This window comes from Macadamia integrifolia, chromosome 6 (assembly GCF_013358625.1).
Source record: "Macadamia integrifolia cultivar HAES 741 chromosome 6, SCU_Mint_v3, whole genome shotgun sequence".
Lineage (NCBI taxonomy): Eukaryota > Viridiplantae > Streptophyta > Magnoliopsida > Proteales > Proteaceae > Macadamia > Macadamia integrifolia.
In genome coordinates, this window is record NC_056562.1 from 4,435,636 (window position 1) to 4,447,827 (window position 12,192).

The following is a 12,192-nucleotide window of genomic DNA, read 5'->3' on the forward strand; positions in this document are numbered from 1 at the left end:
AAGGGAAATAATAGAAAAAAAAAAAAGGAAAAGGGTATTATAAGGGAGGAGGTTAAGATGAAGAGGAAGATGAATCCTGCTTTGGCGGTGGAGCAAGAGATTCAGAAGAAGGTGCTTCGAATTTCAATTCATTGATCTCTGGTGTACCGGCTTCTGCCGATCTCTAGGTTCAATTAAATTAATCTCAAGGGGCTTATTAAAGTAACATTGGATTTAGGGGACTAAGAGAACTGCCTTCGTCATGGTGGCCAGGAGCTCTAGGTTTCAGAAGGGGAATCTGCTCCATCAATGGCGACAATGGTTGCTCGATATCAACATGGAGTAGGAATTGGCGTCGGTGCCGATGCCTGATAGGGGAACTGAATGGCCAGGGTTGATCCGGGACATAACATAGGAGAGGATTGGAAAGCTTGTCGACGATAGATCCATGACTGGAGTTGGTTTTCTCCAGCTGGATCCGGTAAAAATAATGGTTTTTCTGACAAGAAGAGAGAGAAAGAGAGAGAGGAAAGGTGTAGCAACAGTTGATTGAAATTTTGTATATCTTCTCTCCATCCAACGGTTTAATTCAAGTTGATCAAATTTTATGGTCAAAATCCTGTTAGCATTCCTAATTCCTAGGTACTATGTTGACATACCTATTCCTCTCCGCTTAAGATATATTAACAAGAATAAAAAGTTCGACTTTCCCTCCAATGGTTCTTCAATCAAAGACATACAAGCTTGGGGTTGTGTGCCGATCATCTAAGGCTACATGCCCTCAAAACATTGGGCTGCATTCATATGAGAGATTAGAAGAAAAATCGTTGAAAAAGATCCAAATCCCACACGGGGTTTAACCATAAAATTTATCGATCCATAACATTGGTGGTTTGATAGAGTCATTATATCAATAAGAACCAAAAAAACTAAAATTGTATACCAGCCTTTCTATCAGGTGGCCATGTACAACGTCCTCAGAAACCACATATCTTCTACAATCGTTTTCTTCTTTCATTTCAAAAATTACAACAGCAAATTTAAGTTGATCACTTATACAATCACATTAAATTAAGATTCAATATATTGGTGAACAATGAAATCTAATGACAGTTCGATGGAAGTTCAAGAGCACACATGTATGTTTTTGAAAAATAGTGAATTCAATCTAAATAAAAATGACTGACTAAGATGAAGGGTTCTTTCTTGCAGTAATGGTGCTAAAATAGAGCTATATCCTCTGCAAATGATCTCATAACAATTTCTTGTCTCATACTCCATAGATTTTTCCACATAGCAATTAGAACCTATCAATAATAATAATTAGAACCTATCAATTTGGATTTACAAGAGGATCAGTGCATTCTTAACCCAAAAGATAGGAATATAGTTAAAATTGTGAGTTTTGTGTAGTTTATCTGCTAGATGTACATATTACATTTTTTATCCCGATTATTTGGTGTGTATGTTTCATACCTGAGATTTGTTTAGGGTTATTTGATCTGGTTTTAGCTCTCAGGGGACCCAAATTAATTGTTGTTGCTGATCAAAACACTACTGAAGGGAAATAAGAACAACTTTGCTACCCTATTAAGTTCTAAATTGATGGAGTTATTTTGGATTTTTTTTTTTTTGTCCTAAAGTTTATTCTTTGAATTGTTAATGTACAATTTTATGCTTCATTTGTTTGTGTTGTCCCTGATTGTGTAAAAAATACATGTATGAAAATGATTGTAATCTAGAGACTTCTAAGCCCTTAGGTGACAAAAGTAATTGTATTTTCACAGCAAATTAAAAAAAAGGAGGAACCTGGGATGAGACGAGGAAAGAAGAAGCGTGAGGGATGGGGAAACTGAAGGTTCGTTTGATTGCAAAGAAATAAAAAAATTAAATTAAATTAAATTAAATTCAAAAGAGAAACATAAGACTGGGAGAGACTTAAGAGGGTTTTTTTTTTTTTAAGGAGTTTGTTAGATGAGTTGACTTAAATTCGCATTAGATACTTTAAGAGAATTTAATAGAGCAAAATTACCAATTGACAATTGTTTCAGGTTATGAATGACGGGTATGGCATCTCAATGCCAAAGGACCCAGAGCTAATGTTGTTCCATTTTAGCTCAATTTCTTTTCAACATTTCTCTTGTCAGATTTAGGCGTAGTAGTCAAAGTTTTTTTTCAACATTTCTCTGCCAATCAATATATATAGAGTGCCAAGGTTAACAGAGACATTAGGTTCCACGCCTGAACACTTCTATCTGATATTGCCACGTGTAAGAATATGACGTAGCTTTACGTCACCCACCACTCTTGAAAACCCTCATTCTTAAAACAGCACACAAAAATTTGAGAAAATAAAATTTGTGAAAATTACCCGAAAATGTCTCTATCCGATTCCGATTATAAATGCGGACAGTACACAAAGAAACGCAGAAAAGCGGAGAGATTTCATCACGGCGACGATTAGTTTAAACCACCAAGAACCCTAAAACCGGCCAGCGCCCAGAAACCCATCTCTCTCTATCTCTCTCTCTCTCTCTCTCTCTTCCACCTACGAGACTTGTTCTTCTGCAAATCATGGCTGGGCAGTCTCGTAAATGGATGATTTTGGTGGCTACGATTTGGATTCAAGCCTTTACGGGAACTAATTTTGATTTCTCCGCTTACTCGACGGACCTCAAATCGGTTCTTGGTATTTCTCAGGTTCAGCTTAACTATCTTGCCGTTGCATCTGATCTTGGTAAGGCTTTTGGATGGTCTTCTGGTCTTGCTTTGCTCTATTTGCCCCTTTGGGTTGTTATGTACATGGCTGCTTTCATGGGAATCGTTGGTTATGGAGTTCAATGGGCAGTGATTCAGAATTTTATCTCTTTGCCTTATTTCTTGGTTAGTTCTCTTACCCTTCTCTGTTTTTCCTTTTCTTTAAATTCTTTTGATTGAATTGGATGATATTGGTTTTTCTTGCTTGATTAGTCTTTAAAGAACAACCCCCCCCCCCTTTTTTTTCTCTCTCTCTACATATAACATAGAAAAGAACAAACCCTTCTTGCATTTTGAGACAAATTGGTCTTCTGTGTTTGGAGGTGAAGCTCCATTGATTTTCCTCTGTTCATCTTCATCCTTTCTCTCATTAATATCTCTTTCATTCAACTCTTTTAATTGGATTGGGTTTAAATTTCTTGTCTAGTTAATGATGAAAGTTTACTTTATCTCTATAACATTAAAAACAAGAAAACCTTTTCTTTTTTTTTTTCTTTTTCTGGGGGGAGAGGGGGGAAGGAGGAAATGGGTCTCTGTTTCTGTAAGTGAAGTTCCTCTGTTTTTGGGTTCCCCAATTCTTGGAAAAATCCTGGTGAATTTTCATCTTCTCTGAAAAAGCCTTAGCTTTGATTTTGAGAGATATAGGTCTCTCATCTCTTTATTGGAGGAGAAGAACCACCATTGATTTCCTCTTTGTTTCTTAGTTCGATTATGAGGGGGAAAAAAAAGTTGGTTTCCTTCATTTTAAGACCCTTTTAGTTCCCCTCTATTTTTAGTTCCTTTGATTTGAGGTGTAATTTGGTAAATTCAAAACCCTCAACACCCCCCCCCCAAAGGGTATTTTGGTAAATTCAACAAAAAAGATAAGGGTAATTTGGTAAATGAGTTATTGTTAGATCCATCTTTTTTGGTGGAAATTGTTAGATCCATGTTAGTTGCTATATAACGACATCTAAACGACAGCATGCACGTGAAATTTGGATCTCTTCTTGTGCACTCGTCTGATTGGTATCGGAATGATAGGTTGTATCACACCGATCGGATTTGATTCCAATCGAACGTTGGTGGCGGGACTTATAGTGGGTGTGAAAGTCCTGAATCACAAACAGTAAATCCCTGTGTGAAAGAACACGTTGCGACGTGGCCGAAGTGCTCTCAAGCAATTGGTAGTGTAGACGAGCTCCCGCCCCTTAAACGACCGGGAGTTTGGCTTTACGTACCCAAGTGGGGATGGGTGGGAAGGTAGGGATGTGTACCACCGTCCCCACATGGGAACTTGATCAGAAGAGATTCGTTGAATTGACTACTGTTGGAACACTAGTTGACGTCATCACCTATTTTCTTTATTGGAGATTGGTGGGCCGAGATCGTGGGGAGACGGAGGTTATTTTGTCATTAAATTATTCAAAAATAATTTAATCGAAACATTTTTTTTTTTGTTATGTTTTTTTGTTAGAAATCGAAACATTTTTTACCAGGAAGAAGCAAGTTCTCTGTTGGGATTAGTATTCTAGGGAAGCAAGCTCATTTTATAATTAGTTTCAGAATAAAAGGCTGAGGTGGCACGTGGTTAAAGTGGTTTTCAAATTATACAACTATAGAAAGAAGAAAGTAGCATAATGAAGTTCATGGCCCACCATGTTCTGGTCCAACTAGTAAGTCCCACCTTGTTCGCCCACCCACCATGTTCAGCTGCCCAAAATTTTGGTAGTATTAAGGAAAAATGTTTTTGACATTTTACCGTTTTATGGGGAAAAAAAAATGAAATAAAACGTTTGGTGTCAATTTGGTGTTTTTTGGTTTTTTTGAAATGAAAAAAGTGAAAGATAATTTAAAAACAAAAAATGATGGAACGAAGAAACTTTGTTCTATCATTTCAGTTATGTTCCTAATAAAAAAAAAAAAAAAAAAGACAACTAAGGTAATCGTTCTTGAGATAGGTTCACCAAACATCATTTTTTTTTGTTTTAAAACGATATTTTGACATAGAAATTAAAAATTTTGTTTTTAACACGAAACATCATTTTTTGAACTGAATGACTACTAAACTCAGTCTAAGCAAAATCGGACTTGAACTATAGATATTGAAATAAAAACCATCTATAAATGAATTTGATTTAAACAGTTTTCTAATTGGCAATTAAGCTCAAGTATATCATGTACTTGAATATGGCATCTATTAAATGAGGAGAGAAAAAATAGATGCCATATCCACGGACCAGGGATGTTCACATACATTCAAGTACGTGAAGGTTCATCGGACTTGCATGTATCTATGATAGTGTATTAAAAAGTTTCTAATTGTGATATTCATAATGATGCAGGTCTTTTTAATGTGTTTGATGGCTGGGTGTAGCATTTGCTGGTTTAACACAGTATGTTTTGTCCTCTGTATTCGAAATTTTCCATCAAATCGTGCCTTGGCTTTATCTCTCACAATCAGCTTCAATGGTGTAAGCCCAGCCCTATACACTCTAGCTGCTAATTCAATAAATTCTGATAATGAATCAGTCTATCTACTTCTCAATGCCATCGTCCCTCTCGTCACATCCGTCGCTGCATTAATCCCTATCATTCGCCAACCACCAGTAGATACCCTCTCTCAAGATACAGTTCAACGAGACTCCCTCGTATTCCTCTTCCTCAATTTTCTTGCTATCTTCACTGGCCTCTACCTTCTACTCCTCAATTCAATTTCATCAGATGCAGTGACTGCCCGGATCCTCTTCGCCGGAGCAATCCTCTTACTAGTCCTCCCATTATGCGTCCCTGGCGGTGTCGTCGCACGAGCTTGGGCACATCGGAATATCCATACGAGTTTTCGACTCGAAGGATCAGCTTTCAGACTAGTTGATGTTGATGAGCTTGAGCTTCATAAAGAACTACTTGGACGTGAGAACAGTAGCCTTAGCAATGGTGGTACTGGATATATGGGTAATCCTAGTACTCCTCGTACTCCTCGTACTCCCAGAACTCCTCGAAATGCTGGTGGGCAAGATGTAGGAGAGTGCATAGGGTGTTGCGAGAAGGTGGTTTACAAGGATCAGTTGATGATGCTAGGGGAAGAACACTCAGCTTCCATGCTTGTTCGTAGGTGGGACTTCTGGTTATACTACATTTCTTACTTCTGTGGTGGTACAATCGGACTAGTTTACAGTAACAATCTCGGCCAGATTGCGCAGTCACTTGGGTTTAGTTCCGAGACTACCACACTCGTTACCCTCTACTCCTCATGCTCGTTCTTCGGTCGCCTTTTATCGGCCGGCCCGGACTTCATGCGAGGGTAAGTAATTTGAAAAAAAAAAAAAAATTGCTACTACCGGAGTTGCAAGAACTTTCTTTAGGTATAGAAATAAATTATTTTATTTCCCTTTTGGGTTTTCATAGATGAAATTTAGCTGTTGTCTAGATTGCAGCCAACGGATGAAATTTAGTTGTTGCCAACAACCCCTGTGGCATCCAACGAAATGGAATCTAAAGGGTGAAGGATATTTGTGAAGTGAAGTATTCCATTTCTTTGTCTACCCATGTGGGATTGAAGTCAAATTTTTTCCCCAACAAAAATTTCCTAATACCCTCTTAAGTTTTGATATTTTTCAAAACACCCTCTTAAATATTCATATTTTCAAAAGTACCTTTTAAGATTCTATTTCTTGAGAGCGGATCAGGTATTCGTACGAGACTGATATACACACATGGAATCCACCCAAGGAAAAATCCTGTATAGATTCCGTTTATGTGAATCATATCATACAAGAATGGTTTTTGTACAATAACCTGATCCACACTTTTATTTCTTTGACTTCAAACCCTGGTAGCAGAAAAGTTTCTGTAATCCCTTCATGCTCGTTCTTTGCTAAAAATATCAAAATTTTGACAAAACCATTTACAAATGCAGGGCAGTGTATTTTGCACGCACAGGGTGGCTGTCAATCGCACTTGTGCCGACTCCGATAGCTTTCTTACTGCTGGCATTATCAGGCGGCAGCGTAGCATTGCATGTGGGCACGGCTCTAATCGGGTTGAGCTCCGGGTTCATATTTGCTGCTGCAGTATCAATCACTACGGAGCTTTTCGGGCCTAACAGCATGGGCGTGAACCATAATATCCTCATCACCAATATCCCACTAGGGTCGCTAGCCTATGGTCTTCTGGCGGCGATTGTTTACGATTCTAACGTAGTCTCAACGCTCCAGCGACTGACCAATCTCGGCGCCGAGGCAATGGTGTGTATGGGAAAAGACTGCTACCATGAAACATTTGTGTGGTGGGGCTGCATTTCAATGGTGGGTCTAGTATGTAGTGTCCTACTTTTCATTCGGACCCGACCCGCTTATGACTCTTTTGAACAAAGCCGAAAAAGGATGGTTATTTACTAACAGCCCCTATCTTAAATCATAGATGGATGCGCTTTCACATATACCGTTCATTATGGATCTTATTATCAAGGATAAAATTACAGATGGATGGTGAATTGGTGGACCCTTGAAATGTGCAGCTTCTAATATATTATATATCATATGTAACTGTGATATTAATCCATAGAAGCTTATACCCAAATTTTATATGTAAAAGGCGAAAATCAAATGGAAGTTTTTTGAGGCTCTTGTTCTTCAGCAATTCCCTTTCTCTTGTGTTTATGGCTTCGAATTGTTGTGCAAAGAATAAGTAAAAAAATAAAAATTTATACAATGAGTAGAGAAGAACCCTAAGGTAGCTCCATTGCGATCTAGTGGTCACGGATTTGAGAAGTGGAGGTTAAAGGATACAAACATTATGATTCACCAGAAACACCCCAATGCCAGTAGCCTCGTGCACTAGATAGGTTCGTTTTTAGTAGGGAAGAAATTTCCATGAAAGAAATACCCTCTAGAGTAGACAAGTTGATCTAGAAAAACTTTGCCTTACACATTGAAGTATTTGTGGGTTCAGGGTAAAACAGCATATTTAAATCACAACATAGAGAAATTGATTTTCTGGTGCAATACCCGCATTGTAGTAGTTTTTTCTTATGCCTCTTGTTTTGTTTCAATGTAAAATGTGGAAAGAAAATGCAACTTCTAGAACTTATACATGCATATTTTTTTACCCAAAGCTTAGTTTGGTTGTCAAGAGTCTACCATAAAGAAAAAGAGTTCGGTTGTCAAGAAATGAATAGAAAGGGGAAAAAAAATCAAATTTTTTTGAATCTTAAGAGAGTGAGATAAAAACATAAGCCAACCATTGCATTATGATATTAAAATATCATCATGATGCAAATCCCTTCTTTATCATTTGTCCCTTGCCAACTGTCGACAATGTTCTTTCAAAGATTCTCTTCGCCTTTGGTTATATTATTCATTTTCTCTTCCACTAGATGTGTTGTGTAGGATCTATTGACGAGAAGGACCATTGCAACAACCCGTAAGGTCGCCCCACTGTTCGAGCTCTCTTGTCTTCATTTCCATTCCCCTTAGTTGCCGCTCCATTCAATCATCTCCTACATCCCTTTAGGCTAGCAGTTAGATGATCATATTTTTGTTCCATGCTTTAATACTTCAATTTCAAAAGAAAACCTAGGATTAGGGGTGTCAGTCAATCAATCCATTTGAAATAACCTAGAGAGGGTGTGAATAGGTTATGCTAGTGGATTTTAAACATTTTTGCCTTTTAAGCCCCAAATGCATGATTGTAAATAAAATGTGGAATATAAAACCCAATCACACAAGTATACACAAATTTATAGTGGTTTGGCTTAATCTGAGTCTAGTCCACTTGCAAGGTACTTGATACATGCTTCCTATGCGTGGCCATGTATTGGATCATTGGTAGTGGGCAGTTGCTAGTTGTTAATTAATAATGGGGTAAGTTGTCATGTGATGAGTCGTTATATTATGTGAGAGTTGTTTATTTGGGTCGTTATTTTATGTGGGAGCTTATGTAATGGGTTGTTATTGTACGTGGGGAGGTTGGTAGTATGTGGAGTGATTATAGGGAGAGGTAGTGGGAATGGTTCAGTTATGATGTATTGTTTTAAATATATGGTTAGTAGAAAGGAAGGTATTATTTAGTGCATTATCTACTTACGAGTAGGGAAGTCAGGCTTCCTCAATTAAGCCATCTCTTAGAGTTTATTTTGCACCAAACTCTTCCTTGTCGTTGTCCTTACACTAATTCCTTTCCATACCCTAACAAAACATCATAGGTAAGAAGGGTGCGGCTACGTATATACCAGCTTGGTATCAGAGCCTGGGAATGGAGCAGAGACTAGCGAAATTGGAGGGAGAAGTAAGCTCAATCAAAGAGGGACAACAAGAACTTCTGTCAAAATTCAATGAAATGTTTGAGAAATTAAAACCACCTTAATCATCCCAAGAAGAAGAAGAAATTGGCGACAATTCTAGAACCTCTACCCAAAATTTTGGGTTGCCTAAATCTCCTATACAAAGCTCGCATGCACGCACCACCACCTCGTAGCAATCTTACCTGCCAAAGCTTGTGAAGTTGGACTTTCTGCGTTACAACGGAGAAGAGGATACTACATCCTGGATGTGCCGTGTGGAGCAATTCTTCGAGTTTCATCAGACCCCATAAGAGGAACAGGTTGCCTTAGCTTCCTTCCACCTGGAAGGAGATGCCCAGTTGTGGTTTCAATTACATAAACAAGGAGGAGGGTTATCTTGGGCGTCATTTAGGAATGGATTCCATGCTCGGTTTGGACCTACGCCCTTCCAAGACTTTTTTGGGGAATTGGTGAAGTTGCAGCAAACTATCTCAGTTCGAGATTCCCAATCAAAATTCGAGCGGATCCTATCTAAGGTAGGAACGCTTCCTCCCAATAGGCAGATCAGTTGCTTTATTAGTGGCTTACGAGACAACATTAAGGCAGATGTTTTGGCTACAAACCAGCTACGCTTGCCAATGTCATAGGGCTAGCCAGGTTGTTTGAGGCAAAAGCTTTGTCACAGAGAAGGTTTACTCCTGCTGTAGAGCCACGCAAGAGTCCGGCCAGCAACAAGGACTTGACAGGAGGGGTAGCCACCTTACCCATCAAGCGGTTTACGTCCAACGAGATGCAAGAGAGGAGATCCAAAGGACTCTGTTATAATTACAACGAACGCTTCGTACCCGGTCACCGGTGTAAGAAGTTGTTCTTACTAGTAGGGTGTGAACCTGATGAAGAAGATGAAACCCCAACCAAAACCATGGATGATGTGGCAGAGGAGATTGGGGACGTTCCTAAAATCTCTCTCCACGCTATCTGTGGAGTAAGGGCGCCAAAAACCATGAGGGTGGCAGGACGACTCGGCCATGTGGCGTTCACAGTTTTGGTTGACTCGGGAAGTACTCATAACTTCCTCAGCCTGAAGTTACCTAAAAAAGTGGGGCTCTTCCCTACAAACAAGCAACCCTTTGAGGTTATGGTTGCTTCAGAAGAGAAAATATCTAGCTCAGGTATGTGTACTAACGTGGAATTAAGGGTACAAGGAGTTTTAATTGCGGCAGATTTCTTTATTTTAGCACTTGGCGGTTATGTAGTGGTACTTGGCACCCATTGGTTGCGGACACTTGGCCCAATTACTTGGGATTTCTCAAATCTCACCATGAGATACGAGATGGCTGGTAAAGAGGTTACCTTGAAGGGAAAAACTACTACTGCCAATAAAATAGTGGTTGATCCAACTCGTGACACTAGGCGCAGCAAGCAAGGGCTTCTCCTCCAATTATGTTCTATTACACCATCAATTGTATCAACAGTAGGGCCCACACATACACAATTGCAATGCCTACTCAACAACTTTAAAGAAGTTTTTACAGAACCACATGGGCTCCCTCTAAGTCGCCAATTTGACCACCGAATTCCTCTCAAGCCCCATGCTCAGCCCGTTTGTGTCAAAGCATATCGACACCCACACTTCCAAAAGAGGGAAATCGAGAAATTGGTAGCTGATTTGCTCTCTTCTGGTGTCATTCGGCCAAGCAACAGCCCTTACTCATCGCCGGTAATTCTTGTGAAAAAACATGACAACTCGTGGCGCATGTGTGTAGATTATCGGGCTTTGAATCAAATAACTATCAAGGATAAGTTCCCGATTCCGCTAATTGATGAATTATTGGATGAACTACATGGAGCCCGATTCTTCTCCAAACTTAATCTCTGCTCTGGATATCACCAAATCAGAGTTGTACCAGAAGACACAGAAAAGAGGGTGTTTCGTACACATCATGGACATTATGAATTTCTTGTAATGCCATTTGGGCTCACCAATGCTCCATCCACCTTCCAAGCTTTGATGAACCAGGTATTCAAAGAACACTTGAGAAAATTCATTTTAGTTTTCTTTGATGAAATTTTAATCTATAGCCCAACCTGGGAGGAGCATTTAGCACATTTGGAGGTGACGCTAAAGATTCTAAGGGAGCACCACTTGTACGTGAAAGAAGGGAAGTATCAATTTGGCCAGCCTAGTGTTCATTATTTAGGCCATATTATCTCTGCCAAAGGTGTTGCGGTTGATCCAGACAAGATCTCATCCATGCTTAATTGGCCACGGCCCAAGACTTTGAAGGCTATGAGGGGGTTTCTTGGTCTAACAGCGTATTACCGTAAGTTCATCCAAAACTACAGGAAAATTGCGGGACCACTCACAAACATGCTGAAAAAAATGGGTTTGAATGGAATCCCATAGCAGAAGAGGCATTCGAACGGCTCAAAGAACCTATGACCCGAGCACCTGTCCTTGCATTACCCAATTTCTCTTCTCCATTTATTGTAGAATGTGACGCTAGCGGATCCGGTATTGGAGCAGTTCTACTTCAACAGAGACCAATTGCTTTTCTCAGCCATGCATTGTAAGGACGAAATCTCTTATTATCTACATATGAAAAAAAGATTTTGGCACTCGTAGTAGCAGTGCAGAAGTGTCATTCCTATCTGATTGGAAGGAGATTTATAGTGCGGTCCGACCAATGAAGTTTGAAATACCTGTGGGAGCAAAAGATTACCACACCTGCACAACAACAGTGGTTATATAAACTAATGCATTATGACTTCACAGTAGAGTACAAGAAGGGTAAGAAGAATGTAGTTGCCGATGCTTTGTCCAGGAGAGAGGAAGAGAATGAAGGTGGGACCCACTTTCAAATTTTAGCCTTATCGTTTCCTATTCGTAATTGGATAGAAGCTATAAAGGAGGAAGTAGAGACCAACGTGGAGCTACAAGTCCTTCTCCAAAATATTAGGAGTGAAGAAGCCGTGGGACCACGGGAAGAGAGAGATGGCGTCATTATTTTCAAAAGGAGAATTTATCTCCTTACAAACTCTCCTCTAATTGACACCATTCTTGACCAAGTCCACAATAGTACACCCGAGGGATATCACAAAACGTTCCATAGGATAAGGTCCACTTTCTATTGGCCAGGTATGCGCAAATCCATCTTAGAAAAGATAGCTAAGTGTGACGTTTGCCAACAGCA

The 12,192-nt window shown here is 39.5% G+C and overlaps 1 protein-coding gene across 1 annotated transcript; it reads left to right on the forward strand.

Moving 5' to 3' along the window:
* Window positions 1-2,398: 2,398 nt before the first annotated feature.
* Window positions 2,399-7,356, forward strand: LOC122080897 (protein NUCLEAR FUSION DEFECTIVE 4-like). The gene is made up of 3 exons (XM_042647779.1): window positions 2,399-2,862; window positions 5,061-6,019; window positions 6,635-7,356. The coding sequence occupies exons 1-3, from the start codon at window positions 2,554-2,556 to the stop codon at window positions 7,113-7,115; spliced, it is 1,749 nt and encodes a 582-aa protein (XP_042503713.1). The 5' UTR covers window positions 2,399-2,553; the 3' UTR covers window positions 7,116-7,356.
* The last annotated feature ends 4,836 nt before the right edge of the window (window positions 7,357-12,192 follow it).

Excerpts from the sequence above, each read along its gene's own strand:
- LOC122080897 (XM_042647779.1), top strand. The coding sequence starts at position 2,554 with ATGGCTGGGCAGTCTCGTAAATGGATGATTTTGGTGGCTACGATTTGG. Across the intron at positions 2,863-5,060 it reads TCTCTTTGCCTTATTTCTTG|GTCTTTTTAATGTGTTTGAT; the intron begins GTTAGTTCTCTT and ends ATAATGATGCAG. Across the intron at positions 6,020-6,634 it reads GGCCCGGACTTCATGCGAGG|GGCAGTGTATTTTGCACGCA; the intron begins GTAAGTAATTTG and ends TTACAAATGCAG.